Genomic DNA, 16,689 nt, shown 5'->3' on the forward strand with positions numbered 1-16,689 from the left:
GGTGCGCTAGAATTAAAGACGGGCCCCACCCCACCATCAGTCAACCTCCCCCCATTTTTCTTGTAATGATGTTGAGGTCCTATTCTGTCTCAGTTGCATGTGATGACCCTTGTCCAAACTACACGGGCTTCCCATTTTTCCCTGGTGAATCAAATGCTTGACTCATTTGCTGGAGGCACTGTTACCACCACGTACAAGATCGATTTTGGAAGTAAGTAGGACTTTCAGAAAACACCCTCTGGATATAACAGGAGTGAGCAAAGACAGTCATTCTGGAAGGGCACACCAGTGTAGCTGTCTCCAGTGACCATCCACTACCTTGGAAACTCGTGCATAGTTTCGTGCCGGCACCTCATGGCCTCCCTTCTCTGACAGGGGTGCTGCTTTGCCAGTCATTGCTGGACTCTGTCCATTGTTTTTGCACAGCTTAAAATGAAAACCTTTTTTTTCCCTTCAGATTCAGAGTAAAACCAGTGCCAAGGACTCACTGAAACAAGAAGGAGCAGAAGTGCCTCTCGCAAAGACAGGTAGGCGGAAGTAGATGACTGGAGAGGTGAGGCTGTTTTCAGGGTGACCTTCTTTCACTGCCCGGACAGGGGTCGGAAGGTTTCCATCAGTTTGAAGATAAAAAAACTGTTGTTCTAGAAGAGGAGGAAAGGGTGGAAAGAGAATTTGCTTTTGACAGAGCAGAGAGTCTCCTGGCTGGGAAGAGTATGCCCTACACTGACACGGGCTTGAGCCAGGTCACGCTGAGTTCTCTTTGAAATTTTACCAAGGATTGGCATCAGGTCTATAATTTTCAAAATCTGGTTTAAAATTATAATGGTTTCCCCAGTTTCAGTCTTCTAACCCCTTTCCTGCATTCATGATTTCTCTGAGAACCCTGAAAAACATCTCAATAAGTCTCTTCATTGCTTATTTGTGTGCATGGGATGTAGTGCATTTCAGGGGAGACTTGAACTTACAGCAGAAAGTTGTCATCTAAAGTGTTCAAGACAGCAGTGGTCCCCAGGGATAGCTTCCCTGGGGAAAACCTCGCACTTCTTAGTAGCCAGTCGTCATCATCACAATGCTTCTCTCACGGAAGGCTGTCGTTAATGCATTCTCTATTTTAATAGTCCATCTTTGGGGCTAAACTACACATGTGCGCACACACACTTTCACTGGCATGACCACTGTTCTTGTTTTTTGTTGTTTCGTTTGTTTTTGTTTTGTCTTGTGTGAGACAGAGTCTCCTGGCTGGTCTGGGGCTGTAAAACCAGGCTAGCCTCAGATTTGCAGAGTTCTATTTGCCTCTGCCTCTTGAGGATGGAACTCAAGGTGTGTACCACCACACAACTGTTCTTATCCGAAGATAAATTTCAAAGTTCTTCTTTGTCTTCTTGGAGATCCTCAGTTATATACCCGACTTTGTTATTCCTAGCACTTTTTTTTTTTCCATCCACACCATCATTTATTTTGCGGTCATTTTCCTCAGTAACCTCTCCTCCCTGTTCCCAGTCCTCTGTTGCCTGTGATCTGTCAGCTGTGTATTCACCACTTCCCCTTTGAGCTCCTCAGTGAGACCCTAAGAAATCACAGTTTTTCTTTTTCATCTTAATTAAGATGATTTTTTAATTCTACAGTCAGGACTTTTTGGGTAGTAATCTCTTAATTTTAAAGGCAACATTTTAATTTTAATGCCAGTTTTCATAGGTGTTTCCAACTATTACTTTGTCATCAAGTATGGTTCCAATTTGTGATGGAAAAAGCTACTAATATAATTTTGATTTTAAAATTCATATTTAATTTCAAATACTCATTCTAGGTTTGGCAAGAATGAATTGTGAAATGTTTCCAATGGTTATAATCATGGACCAGTTGACTGTTGCTAAATTGTTTTACTTTGAATACAAGTCAGCAAGCAATGTGAGGGTTGCCAATCATGCACTTAGAGAACCTGTCAATCCACTGTTTTCTTTTAAGTTTTCCTTGAGGAAACTCGGTGGGTCCTCAGCATTTCCCACCATGTAAACCTTCCCCTGTTGCTCTCTTGTTCTATAAGGCCTTTGGAAGCAATAAAAAAAAAAATGGCAGTGGTTAATTCTGCGATACAAAGTATCAGGGATAGTGGTAGCCAAGAATTACAGAGCTAGATGTTAGAAGCACACTTCACCAGTCCATGGGCTCCAGTTCCATACAGAAATTGTGGACTCCGAACAAACCATTTATCACTCTGAAACTATAATTCTGAGGATTCCCAAGAGAACAGATCTAGAAACTGCAGGCTTTAAGGGTCAGCTCTCTCCTGGAGGGTCAGGTTTCATCCAGACTCATCAGATCTCTCTGAACCTGAATCCCGGGGAGTGGAATGTGAGAGAGAAGAGGTGGGTCCTCTTAGGAGAAGGTAGAGCAAGCATGGAGTTAGAGAAGACTGCATCACGTATCCAGACACTGTAACAAGCATAGTAAAAAAACAGAACAGAGGCTGTAGATACTCTTAGAGTATTCTATACATTTATATATGCTTCATTAAATTGATTATAAATTACCTTAAGAATATGTTATAAATTGCCTTTAAATAGGCATAATTTAGAAATGGATGTTTAATACGTATCCAAATTCTACACAGATAGTTAATGAGCTAGATTTTTTTTTTTTGGTAGAGTTTACTGTGTGCCATTCAGAATAATTTTGTCTATGTTCTTTTGAAGAAAAACAAGAGCTGTGTGATAATACTCTGGTAATGAAAAGAAAGCATTCAGCGCCTAACTGGGAAAGGTGTGTATACTATTATCATACGGATTCCGAGCGAGTGTAATTATGCTCCTGAAAAAGTAATTATCAATGTGTAACCAGAAGAAGAAAGAAAATAATAGCAACAAAGGCAATTAAGAATGACACCAAATTTTACAATAGGGAGCTGAAAGGATAAGAAATTCTCCTTTTCTGCAAAGCTTTTCATTTCTTGTGTGAGGGTTTGGGAATAATGGAAGGGAGCAGGCTTCACTTCCTGTTCACAATAGATAACCAACTCAAATTACTGTATTGTCACCAAGAAGTGAGAGGCACACACATACAGGGTAAGAGTGTGAAATCACAGGGCTAATATTTTTCTGGGTAGTTCATTAGCTTATTGCCAAATATACCCATAATTACTATAATCCTGGAGTTTCCTTAACAAGAGAATTCTGCCATTTAGAAAATCAGCTAGACATTGTTGATATACGTAGTGGGGTAAAAGGCTTTTTTTGAGAAAGCAGGCACTTTGGCTTCCTGCATTCACCTCAGCTTCCTTGGGGCATTTGATGTTTTGCTGACCCCACATCCTGCACTCTTTGGATTGTAGCCCTTTGCATTAAAGTAGAGCTTTTCTGACATTACTCCAGTATGCATGTACCTGGCTCTGCCTGACTACTGTTTGAAGGTGACCTTGAAATACCTCTGTGGTACAAATTGCCTTTACTGGGCTCTTCCTTTTTGCCTCCAGTCTGTTCCCCAGAGGTTTTGCATTGCTTATAATTTAGACGTCCTTCCCTCTTCGGCCACACAACTTCCTGTACTTGGATACTTGCATGCCTTCTGCCAGTCCGCGTACCATCTTCCCTGCCCTCCCATTACAGTTAGGTCTCAGATCAGCGTTCTCTTCTTTGGGTTCTCCCTGATTCTCCTAGGCAGATGTGGGTGTCCACTGCCCCTGTTGCAGTGACCAGGTGATAAGTCTGCCCCTTCAGCATCCGAGGTTATTTGCTAAACAAATACCCTTACCATTTCTGTCTCAGCTTGTTCGTTTCCTCTCTTTTCCCTAGAAATAAATCTAATTCTATAGAGATACACCCTGCCTTTTCGTCCCTGTGCCTGTCTCCAGTGGCCAGGAAGGTGTCTGTCTGTAGTGGGCACTTTCTTTATTTGAATAAATGATACGCTTTTCCACTGGTGCTGTTTCCAAGCCTTTTGATGAATGACTTCAATATAGAATTATTTGTTAAGATGTGAGTTAAAACTTAAGATAGCTCCAGAAACTAGAATGTGTGCAGAAATACAAGGTGTTGTGTGTATGCATGACTTCTAAAGTTCTTGAAGTTCATTTTTGATGCTGTTGACCCGGGCTAGATGGTGGTTAACACTTGGGAGGTAGAGGCAGGCAGATCTCTTGAATTTAAGGCCAGCCTGATCTAAGAGCCAGTTCCAAGACAGCCAGGGCTACACAGAGAAACCTTATCTCAAAGCATACAAAAACCCCAAACCAAACCATTTGACCGGCCAACCAAACAAACAAACACAGCTGACTTGGTGTAAAATGAATGTTAGAAGTACAATCCAACTAAAGCAACCTTAAGGGAAAAAATGATCAAATCTGACCATACCGGTGAGAAAGATGACCATAATAACAACAGTTATTAGATACTGCTTACTGAGCACTTACTAGTCAGTACTGAACTAAACTAGTTACGCATTTTATTTAATCCTCGGTATAATAATGTGAAAGAGAACTGGTTGTTAGTTGTTTCCCGTAATGCTTATGGATGCTAGGTAGTTGCTGTACCACTGAGCAATGTCTCCAGCCCTGTGAACATTTGACAGAAGAAAAGCTCTCCCGGGCTCTAGCCTAAAATATTTCACCCTCACTCCCAACACCAGAAAGAATTTCCAGCAATCTTAAAATGCTTTTTTAAAAAAAATCCTTAAGCTGGGCGATGGTGGCACACGTCTTTAATCCCAGCACTCGGGAGGCAGAGGCAGGCGGATCTCTGTGAGTTCGAGGCCAGCCTGGTCTACAAAAGCTAGTTCCAGGACAGGCTCCAAAACCACAGAGAAACCCTGTCTCGAAACCCCCCCCCCAAAAAAAAAAACCTTAATAAAACTTCCATATAAAAGAGGTTTTAATTAGTGAGCATTAGGGCATTGTGCACCTATTCTTTACCAGATGATTAAGCATTAGTTTATATAACGTCTTCCTCTTACAATGGACAGCTCAAGTAAGGCGATATAATTAATGCCAAAGAACAGTTGACGGTAGAGGCACAGTCCTCGCCATATAAACTGTTACCCAGTTTTTAAAGGCCTTCCTAATATCAGCACAGAAAACTCTCCAAAGCTGAGGTTGGGATTTACAGATGTTATTGTGAAAGGATTAACATATGTTTCTTGCTACTTGAAAGTAAAACTCTCTCATCTGCCCTCTGTACCTGTTTTACCTCTGTCTGTCTTCACCTCCCCCACTCTACCTCCTCTGGTATCTTGTGCTGTTTTTTAGACATAGCCAAGGCTTTGGTCTTCTGCCATACCACACCCTTTTATGCATGCTCACACCGACTGATAGACACACCAATCGCATTATTGTTCCCTAGAACATTCTTCCCTCAGATCTTCACTAGATGTTTCTCTTGCCACCTTTGACTGGTCTGTGTTTTATTGTCATGCATTGTTGCAAGGGTCAAATTGAACTTATATCTCCTCCTGCAGAGAAGAGATGAATGGTATATGACAGTATTTATGAATAAATTGTCACTGACCAAGGTGATATTGGTGTGGTAGTATACGCCTGTTATCCTTGGGAAGTGGTCAAGAAGATCAGGTGTTCAAGACTATCTGGGCTATATCGTGAGCTCAAGGCCAGCCTGAGCTACATAAGACACTGTCTCAAAGTCAGTTCTAAATAATTAATGAATTATCACCAGTTTTGTTCGTTGGTGCTATCCTAAAACTTTGACGCAATGTATGAAAATACATTGTTATTACTGTATTAGACTTTGGTGTAATGACACACGTGGGAACTCTGAGTGTGATACTGATGCCTGTGCCACGCGTGGTTTGTTGTGTATTGACTTTTCGTGTGCTGTGTGTGACTGTTTCTGAAATGGCTGTAATCTAATGTGGTTCTTCTTGACATCATAAGTACCAGCTTGCCCGGGGTGCAAATGGAAGACTTACATCCATGCTCTGGACGTGAAGACAGCTCTGTGAATGGTGATTGTCAGCTGTCTCCTCTGATGCTGTCTCAAAGCACATCTATCAAGGAAACAGCAAGGAAGCTAATGTCTAAGTTAAGGTAAACAAAATTACAAACTTTTCCACATGCTTTGTTGAATGTTTGAAGTAAGCAGCGACAAACCCTGTTTTGTTTTATTTTGATCTTCTATCAATTGGGGATTTTTAAAATACAGTCAGTGGAATAATTTTATGACCTTTTTCCCTAACCATATTCGGTTAGATACACCACAGGTTAATAGTCCCTTGGAAGATGCTGTGGTCACTAACTGCCAATTTTTATGTGGCCCAGCAGTATGATGGATGTACATACATATGGTATTTTTCCTTCAAATGTAATAAAGATGTTTTATTGAATTTCATAATCTCTTTTCTACTCAAAAAGCCATGCATGGCATTCCCACAGCCTTTAAAACATCTATTTTTGTGGTTTGGATAAGGAACTTACAGAGGGTACAGTTTCCCTTTTTGGTCAGCTGAGTGTTAATGTTTGTAGATGTGGTCACTGGAGGAAGTTAGGGGGCTTAAGCTCAACTCCTAAAGGAGAGACGGGGAAGGAGTGATGTTTGCAGGTTTCTCAGAATAGGGACTGATACGGGAGAGACCTTTACCATCAATACCATGGAAGACTGAGTTCAGAAGTGTGTACTCAGAAAGCTGTCATAGTGGAGGGCAGGGCTAGGAGCAGGGGTCCCACCCACTCAGTGGCATTATTGATTTTGCTAGGTTTAAAGATTTGTTAAGTGAGGTGAGGAACCTTGAGCCAGGAAGACCACAAAATCTATCCTGCCTGGAGTGATATGTCCCTTAAGGCCTTAATTTTCTTAGAAACTGAATCCCCTTGAAGAAGTGAGTTCTCAAAGAGTAGACAGTAGAAGGAAAGGAGAAAGGAGAAAAGCCCCGTACTAGAGTTCAGATGCTGTCCTATGTGGGAAAGAAGGCAGAGATCCACTCTGGGCACAGACTCAGTCATGCAGCTGAGTGGACGTGGAGTCTGCACAAGCTTTCCTTCAGGAGTCAGGCCTAACAGTGGTCCTGCCCCAGGGCGATGAAGGGCACTTGGTTCTCTGCCATGGGACAAATAGTTGATGGGGCAGTAAGGTCCTAGCCCTACCTTCCTCATAGCTCATGCTAGGCACCCACTGTATCTGAGCTGGCAAACCTACAGTCATCTAGAAAGGAGACAGAAATAGGACACCTTCACCTGTGGACAGATGTTATAAGATAATGAAGGTCACTAGTCGAGTACCTTGGATGGATGGATGGATGGATGGATGGATGGATGGATGGATGGATGGACGGATAGATGGATGATGGATGGATGGATGTCAGCATCACACTGTCCTGCCTGTCAGCAGAATGTCTGAAGGATGGCATTCTCCAATAGTTCTCTACTCTTTGCTGGCATTTTATAGAGAAGCATTTATTTTTCATCCTCAGCCTTGCAGTTAGGTGGCCATAGATTTAGTCTGGTTTATTTAATGATATTAAGATTTGGGTATATCAGCTGGTGACTTAGATTTGGTAATATGTAACCAGTTACATTTATATATATTGATATAGGTGTGTGTACCTGTACATATCTAAATAAATATGCAAAGATCATTCAAAATGTGTGGATAGGATCACAAAATCAGTGATTGGGTCTTTGCTGAAATAAATCAGATTTTCTTGATAATAGTAACTATCATGTTTGTGCCTTTATAATATTTTAGATATCACCCAAGAACTATTAGCATTAAAACCATGGATAGGTGGGTATCGTTATCAGCACCCCAGGAGAGCACTACCTGAGTGTGCAATAGCTGAGTTTGGATGCACTGTTACTTAACTCTCTTTTCCAGCTGGGCAAGCATCCTTTTCAAATTCCACATTTTTCTTATTTTTCACTTGGCTAGTCTTTTTTCTTCATGTAAGTATAACACTGGTACTGTTAATTGTAATGAATTACTCGTGATCAAAAGGGGACAGTTTGATTGAGTGTACCAAGTCTTTAAAGCGCATCCACTTTTATTGTTAGGTACCACTGGAATAGTAAGCCTTCCCAGAAACCATCAGAGCTCACAGTCATCGTAATGAGCACCGATTCCTAGGGTGTTTCCAGGTCCACCCCCTTTTGGGGTCTCTCGTGGATTACAGCTGATTGTGTCTGCAGTAACGAAACCTGAAATTGACGAGGCTGAGGAGAAAGATTAGCCTTTGGAATGAAAAGCATCCTGAAAGAGTGCCATAGGAGAAAGGGTCCCATGCCAATAGCTTCAGGAAGTTTTAAGAACAGTTAAATAGTTATAATTAGACCTTACACGTAAGAATTTTTGTAACCTTCCCCATTTAGTGTTTGACTTTTTGAGGCTGAATTAATTTTGCAGAAAAATGAGGTCCGAGCATACACAGTTTGGAAACTGAAGATTGCAGCATCACCTGTCTGTCTCTTGAGTCAGTTTTGAGGGACAGAATTCCCAAGGCAGGAGCTTTTTAGCAGGCAATTTACTTTAGGTGGGCACAAAAGGTTGAACACAGGGAGCGCCTCAGAAAGAAAACACTGCACACGCTGGCGGGCATGTCTAGAGACCATGTTTTCCTAGAAATGAAATATATATTGTGAGTCCAGTTAATCCCAGAAAAACCCAATGCCTTCTGGCAAATGAAGTATTTTCAGATAAGGGACCCCACTGTCTGAGAAAACTAACATCCATATGTGATTTCTTTATTGTTGTTCTTTGAGACATGGTCTCATTGTGCAACTCAAGATGATCTTGAAGTCAGTCTCCGTGCTTTAGTTTTCCAAGTGTTCGGATTAAAGCCATGCCACTACATTGGGTCCGTGTGAATTTTTAGAGTTGCTCTGCAGGCCCTAATGAAGGAGTGGCCTCGGATAGTGAAGCACCTGTGTTCTTGGTGGTCGATGAAGAGAGTCAGTAGCCCTGTGGCGGTTATTATCCTCCTGCAGGCTTTGCTTTCAGTGTTGAGTTCTCTATAGAAAAGAACACTCACAGGTGCAGAGCTTTCCTGGAATGGTTAGTTGCAGATTTCTAGGTATTGTGTATCTTTTTAAAGTATTTCTTCTGTTTCTGTCTCTGTCTCTCTATTTCTCCTCCTTTCCTCCCTCCCCCAACCCTTCTCGGTGAGAATGTATCTGTGGTATGTGTACTTTTACATCTGTGTGTTTACATGGTTTATTTTTTTTTTGGTGTGTGTGTTTGTGCAGGTGCTTCTGGAACATTAAAATTAAGTGGGGCACCATGTCTTCCTGGCAGTTATGTGGGTACAGGAGATCTGAACACCAGACCCATTCTTCTATTTCTACCCACTAAGCCCTCTACCCAGCCCCTTCTTTTTTTCCTTCTTTTCTGTTGCTTCTCCTCCCTTCCTATTCTCTTTTTTCTCCTTTATTCTTTTAATTTTTAAATAAATGATAAAATAAAATGTGTGGTTTGAAGAAGTAGTATAAAAATAAAAGTGTTTCCTTTATTTGATTATCCTAATGAGAGTATCTTAAAAAAACTGCAGAGCAGAGCCACAGTCAAGGTGTTGGTATAGACACAGCCAAGACTCCGAGCATGGGTAGCACTGGGAAGCTCTCTGCTGTTGCCGTGGTATGAACCACACCCAAGTCCCTAACCCCAGTCTGTTTTCTGAAGAACACTTTGATGTCAATGGTGAAAAGAAAAATTTGATAGGAACCAACATCTGCCTTTCCAGGAAGCTAAACACCTAAGAGACAAACTGTGTTCTGATGGGCAGGTACTCTGCTCTCCATGTACTTCTGTTTCTGTTATGATTGTCTTCCTAGGGAGATTCTTCTGTATTTTGTTCCTGAGTTTCAGCTGTCATCAGAATTCGAGTGCACATCTGTGGAAGAACTCATAACAAATCCCAAGGCAAGTCTCGGAAATGAGTGAATTCAATCTTCAGTGAAGAAAATCCCAGAGTATTATCACTTATGAGGCTTAGGAAGGCTTTTGGTGGATGGAGACAGAGGTCTCATACCAAGTATGTGATAAGGCATTGTGATTACAGGCAGAGTAAGGCAGAGACAAGCTCACAGACTGAGACAGCTGCTTGAAAAAACTTCCGTCTTGTCTTAGTTACTTTTCTATTTCTGTGATAAGATATCATGACCAGCCAGCTCATAGAAGAAAGAGTTTATTTGGGGGCCACCGTTCATGACCGTCATGGTGGAGAGCGTGGCAGCAGGCAGCAGGATATTAGAGCCGTAACTGACAGTTTCCATCCTGATCCACAAGTACAAGGCAGAGGCAGCTAACTGAGCCTGGCAAAAAGTCCATCCCCAGTGACCCATCTCCACCAACAAGGATGCACTTCCTAGTCCTCCCAATAGTTCCACCAAGGACCAAATGTGAGCCTATGGAGTCCATTCTCCTTTCAGCTACCCCACTTTCTCCCACCAGACAGAGTTTCTGATCTCACCCCCTGTACCGAGATGCTGAGTTTAGGTTCTCATAGATCAGCCATATCAGGTGCTCAGAGTTCTACTCTTTCTAACCGTCATGGGAAGGATGAAGACAGTGCATTCATCAGAACTCCTCTTGGCGACAGTGCCTTATAAGATAGGAAAGAAAACATGAGTCAGCTACCTCAGATACAGAGGATGAGTCTCACACAGGCTTTGGTCCAAATCCAGTGAGCTTAGTATCCTGCCTGTGATGGGTGGTGAGGAGTGAAGAGTCCATGTTCCAGGTCAGGGGACAGAGTAGATTTCCCAGACAGGAGTCTGGAGGGCCCTTCTCTATCGCCATGGTCAGTATTGATTGTAGGACTAACATCTACACAAGGAAAGGCTCTCAGTGAAAAGAGCACGCACTACTAATAGGATAGAGGTGTCAGGTAGCCGGTTGGTCCTGAGTGGCCTCTTTAATGCTCTATTCTGGAATCATTGTTTCTTTATTTTCTTCTCTCAACTCAGCTTCTCTCGTGGACTTCCACTGAATCACTTAATTGAGTTCCTTCCTGTCAGGGTCACCCGTGGTCTCTGCTCTGACAAATGCAATAGTTATTTTCTTACCTGCCTTCCCAGGGAACTTCAACCCAGTTTCCTGCTTCCTCCCTGAAGCCTCCATGGTCATAAGCTTCTCACATCCTTGCTCTTTGCTTTCCTCCCTACTCTTCCCCCATCATCTCTACAGTAACTACTTTCCATTTGAATTCTGAATGTTACCACGTCTAAGGGCCTCTTCCTGGTCCCCGTTGCTTTCTCTGCTAAATGCCATTTTGAGGTGACATCATCTAATCTCTTAACTGTCATCGTATTCGATATGCAAGTAACTCCCAGTCTGTTTCCACACAAAACACACCTTCTTCACATTGCCTTTTGTCATTTCATTTCCCTTAGTGTTAATTTGCTTTATCTGTAGATTGTTAAACACCACTGTGTTTATTATTTATGTAAGCTACCTTAGTTTTTAAAAGAAAATAGTAAAGTCAGGTTGGTTTAATTCATTGACTCAACTTAATTAGGCCACACTTAAAGCATCCCTAGAACCAATGTTGACTGGTTCTAAGATCGGATGCTTTTCTATACTAGAAACATCAATGTTCTAACCATATTCCAGACAGATCACCATGTAAAGCTAATGTCCTTTTTTGTTATTGTTATGAAAACAGCTGGAGCAATGCCCAGAGAGTACAAACGAAAAACTCAAAACGTGTTTCAACAAGGTAAGCTTCCTTTCCATACAGCCATTTATATCCTGAAATCTAAATGACCCTATGCTCCAGAGAGGAAATAATATACGTTTTCAAATGTTAGGTTTGAAGGGAAATCAAATTTTCCTGTCCTTATCAAGACTTAGATTAATGTGTAGCATATGAGATGTCACAGAGCAACATCCTTTTGAATTTGAAAAGGCAAAAGTTCCCACAACTACAGCTTATGAGGCAGGGTAGGACTTGAGTCTAAATAAAAAATAGAAAATTCTGAGTTTTTAATAAATATATTCTCTAAATCTTTGAAACACTAGGCTGAAACACAAATGGTCACGGAATCACAACAAAATAAAGAAGTTCCTAGGTAGTTTAAGCTTCTAAAAAGAAACTAATCTAAGATTGGTTACATAACAATCAACAAGTCTTATAATCTGCTTCCTCTTCTGCCTGCTACGTACATACACATATGACCGCTGCTTGCCAGTGTGGAGCATTCTCAGAGACTCTTCTCAGGCAATTTGATGAGAAAGACAGGTATTCAGAGAAAAGTTACCTACATAAGCCGAGTCACAGCGCTATTGGTCGAGACTTAATTTATTGGTTGATTAAAGCAGCTTACACTGTACCAAGTTTCATAGGATTTCTCACCGTTGGTTGATTCTCCCGTGCTTTGTTTGCCCTCTCCTCCCTGAACATACATTCCCTTCCCCCAGGATGTCCACTTATTCATTCCACTGTCTTCTCCACCTCCCTCCTTATCCCACCCTCCCTTTGCTTCCCCTTTTCCATAGCCCCTTTCCTGTTTTTCGTCCTTACCAATATTTGCTCCAACCTGGATATTCATAATGCGAGAGAAAACATGATGTGTTTGTCTTTCTGAGTCACCTCAAGTGCAATGCTTCCTAGTTCCCATCCATTTTCCTGTAAATTTCATAATTTCATTTTTCTTCCCAGCCATATAAATTCTGTTGTATATCAGAATAATTTTTTTATTAACTCATCTGTTAATTGTCACCTAGGCTGATTCCACTTTCCTGCCCTGGCAAAGCATAAAGCTTTTAATTTCATAGGATCACACACCCTCCCCACTGCAACACCTCTCCCAGTTGGTGGCACAGAGCTGGTCCTCACAGTAGAATTCTTGCATGATTGCACTACCTCGTACTGCCAACTGAAACCTGCTGGAGGGCAAAGTCTGCCTTACACATCTTTGTATCCTAATAATTTCAATGCCTTGACTTAGAAAGTTATTAGTTTTTATCAGACAGAGCTCTGGGCAGGTAAGGTTTTGAACATTTGGTTTTATAGAGGAGAAAGTCATGAGATCAGCATGGTTAGCAGGTGTCGGAGATTGGGGGGAGGCTCTGCTCACAGGAAGGGTTGTGAGTGAGAGTGAAGGGCAAGAGTAGAGGCGTAGACCGTGAAGGAGACTCCAGTGCAGTTCCTTGTCACCCAGACAATACTAGAACACAGAAATCTTACGGTAGAAACTTAAATGGTCATCCAAATGGATTTTGCCCTTGTCTGTTTTCTCAGAATTTCCCCTGGTCCTCTTGAAATGTTGATACAAGTCATACTGTTCTGAAATGGAAGAGGGGCCTGAAGGTGCAGCATGCCATCTTGGAAAACAGCCCAGACCCTAAATCCTTGAGAGAATTTGGAACCCTTTCAATACTCTTTACATTCTTTTTTTTTTTTCTTTTTTTCTTTTCTTTTCTTTTCTTTTTTTTTTCCCATGAGAGCGGAATTCCTTGTTCCGCAGTCCCTTTCCTCTGGACATGACAGACTTGAGTTAGAGTATCACATCATCATCCAGGCACTCCGTGCAGCTGGCCATCTGTCAGTGTCTACGAGGTGTTGGTGGCTGAGATGCCTTTATTCCACTGATGTGAGAACACACTCAGCCTCCACAGGGTTTCTTCTTGATTCCAAAGCCAGGGTCATTAAACTTACTGCCCTGTGTCTCTCTGCTCTTCCTATAATGTCCACATTACTATGTTTTCCCCCTTCTTTTTGAGAGTAAGTTCAAGTGTCAGAGTTGATTCTTAGTCAGTGTATTCAGGGTTGGACTGTGAAATTGCCTTGAGGTATCATGAGAAAAATAATAACATATTAAAAAGTATACTAAGGCTGGGCGGTGGTGGTGAACACCTTTAATCCTAGCACTGGGGAGGCAGAAGCAGGCAGATCTCTGTGAATTTGAGGCCAGGCTGGTCTACAAAGTTCCAAGGCAGCTAGGACTGTTACACAGAGAAACCCTGTCTCAAAAAACAAAAACAACAACAACAACAACAAAAATGTATACTAAGTGTTCTTTAAAAAACATTCTCAGATACAGAATATCTACATGGTCCAATATGAGAAAAGACTCAAGAGAAAAATGCAGTCCATTATCTATGAGTCAAACAGAAGAGGGATACTTAATGAAGTTTTTCTGGAGCAGTGTGAGGTGAAAAGGAAAAGGACCGAGGGTAAACTCAATGATCTTCGTGCAAAGCTGGCATTGCTGCTGCAGAAGCTTCAGCTGGTGAGTGGAGTGTGAGGGGTAGGAATGGCTGGGGTTTCTGTCTGGGTTTCTCTCCAGTGCACTTAGCTCACTCCCCTTGGGTAAACAGCTTAAGGCATCAGCTAGGCTATTTATGCTACTAAAGTCTGGGAGAGCTCAGATCAGGGCTCAAGAGCTCAGGAGCATTGCTGTGATATATTGTTGGGGACAAACAGGCAGGCAACAGACAACACAATGGTGAGGGGACTTCAGACACTAACACTACTACAGAGAGGCAGTATGCTGAGCTGAACCACTAATATATGCCCTTTCATAAAGACCCACTTCTCCAGGCTAGAAATCTAGGAACCCAAAAGTCTGTTAGTTAGTTAGTTAGTTAGTTAGTTAGTTAGCTAGTTAGTGACAATATTTTCAGTAGAGTGTCTGTCCATATCTGTGCAGGGAAGGGCTGCTGCTGCTGCTACGCTGAGCAGCAATCTGGTCTGGATATCCATATGCAATCAGAAGTCAATTAGCCTTTAAAACATAGATTAGACCATCCAAATTTTTCTCTACTTCTAGAATCTGCTTGAGCTATTGGTTGCTAGTGGTCTTCGTGTCTTTTTTCCTTCGCTGTGATAAAATACTTGGATGAAATGAGCTGTAGAGAGAGGAGCGTGTTTGATTTGCACTGCAAGGATGGAGTGCATCATGGAAGTCAAGCACAGGAGCTTGAACCTGGTCACATTGAGTCCACAGTCAAGAGCAGAAAGCAATAAATGCATGTTGTTGCTTAGGTCCCATTATCCACTTACTTTCCCAGACTCACAGTGGGAGAGTCTGCCTACCTCATTTAACAGTCAAGGCAATCCTCCACGGGCGTGCCCAAAGACCCGCTTCCTAGGTAATTCTAGAATTCTACCATTCAGCTTCTCAATGTCATGTGTCCAGTAGGCAAAACTTTCCAACTTTTTAGAAAGTGAGATATTTTAATGCAGTTTTATCTTCATATATAAATAAAAATCAATCCTCTTAATTCCAGAGGGAGAAGTTAAAATAAAACAAAAATAAAAAGACATCATAAATGTGAATTATTGACAGTTTGGTTTGTATGCTTCCATGCTGAATTGAAATAATGAGGATTGGTCCAACTCCTCTTATTGGCATACAGTCACTGTATATAGTGACTCGTTTTATAAAAACATTGTCTTTCAAGTATATCATGCCCCTTTCCCACATCCCTCCAGGCCTGTAAGTGGTCCAGTTTCTATGTAGCACACAGAAATCTTGGCTATATCAAAACTTTAAATACGGTAGAGAAGGTTGTAAAGGCTTTCTCAGGATTCTGGAAATAAATGGAGAAATCTAAGCCAACAATGAGTTCAAGGGGCATATGGCATTTTGGCCTTAGATAACAGTTGTGAGATAGGTCGTCCTGACCAGTGCAGTGTGAGGAGGCAGAACTGAGACCCTATAGAGAACCTGGAGGACTGGAAATCGCTTTTTCCATGAAGGTGGTAGGGAAATTTACCATATATCACTACAGAGTAAGGTGAACATGGACTTGAATCCAGACTGCATGGGTTTATGTCCAGGTTGTGAACATTGTGAAGTGGGAGTTCGTCTTCTCTGATATAGTCATCTTCAGCTTTTATAGGAATTCCTTCTATATCAAGTACAAAATGAGACAGAAAATACTTCCTTTTAATTTTTAGTATACTGCCAGAAGAGGAACCCCTCTTAATTTTGATGATCTGGTTAATGATTAAAAAGCTACATCATCAGAGAGCAGAAAGATAATTAATGCTAAATAGTTTCACATTATAGTAATTGTATTTGTGCTTCTGTCAACAACAACACTTCAGGCAATTCTTAAAAGTGGAAAATCCTGACTTCCACTGAAGAATAAAACATTATTCAAATCCTTAACCACTTGTGGTCATAAAACGAGATTAAATGAGAGAAAACATTTGCAAAGGTTAAGAGCATCAATCAGACGTGATGTGGGGCTATAACCAAATGACTCACCAAGATGTCTGTGGGAGGCTGCCAGGATGACAGGGATAACAGCTGAGTTTCTCCCACTGGAGTGACTGTGGCTTCTCTCTTCCAGGGTGGTCCAGCGGGAGGCCTCGAGCAGATTGATGCTTACTTAGAAGCTTTGCTTAAAGAAGATCATCTGACCACTTTAAACAGAAGAGCTCTAGAGTCAGCGCAAGCGAAAGATACGGAACCGTGAAAGGATGCCTCAAAAGTCAGGAAAGGTGTTTCTTTTTAAAACTGCTGATAAGAAAGTTGGAGAAGCCTTTTAGAGAACATGCCCTTCTTATTGCTATTGTAAAATTTAGCCCAGCTCTTCAGAGGTTTGTGTGTTTTGAGACGGGGACTGATTTGCCACTCATGGTTTCCCTCGTGCGGTTTTCTAACTCTCCTCATTCTATCAGCAGTCTTTTCTAGAGCTGTCTGCTTCCCTCTGAGCTCTAGAGAAAGAGAAACTGTGATGTTTAAATGTTGCTTTAATTGGATTTTGATATGCTTTTATGCTAATTTCATTATTTAGGCAGAGT

The 16,689-nt window shown here is 41.6% G+C and overlaps 1 protein-coding gene across 1 annotated transcript in view; it reads left to right on the forward strand.

The window, feature by feature from the left end:
* Positions 1-16,361, forward strand: part of Morc1 (MORC family CW-type zinc finger 1) — a 163,113-nt gene extending 146,752 nt beyond the window's left edge. Inside the window, exons 21-27 of the mRNA XM_057764639.1 lie at positions 458-527; positions 2,694-2,760; positions 5,885-6,031; positions 9,764-9,851; positions 11,596-11,649; positions 13,970-14,164; positions 16,236-16,361. Of these exons, the coding sequence (XP_057620622.1) occupies positions 458-527; positions 2,694-2,760; positions 5,885-6,031; positions 9,764-9,851; positions 11,596-11,649; positions 13,970-14,164; positions 16,236-16,361 (747 nt within the window). The remainder of the gene's footprint in view (positions 1-457; positions 528-2,693; positions 2,761-5,884; positions 6,032-9,763; positions 9,852-11,595; positions 11,650-13,969; positions 14,165-16,235) is intronic.
* Positions 16,362-16,689: the final 328 nt, after the last annotated feature.

This window comes from Chionomys nivalis, chromosome 3 (genome assembly GCF_950005125.1).
Source record: "Chionomys nivalis chromosome 3, mChiNiv1.1, whole genome shotgun sequence".
Classification (NCBI taxonomy): Eukaryota; Metazoa; Chordata; class Mammalia; order Rodentia; family Cricetidae; genus Chionomys; species Chionomys nivalis.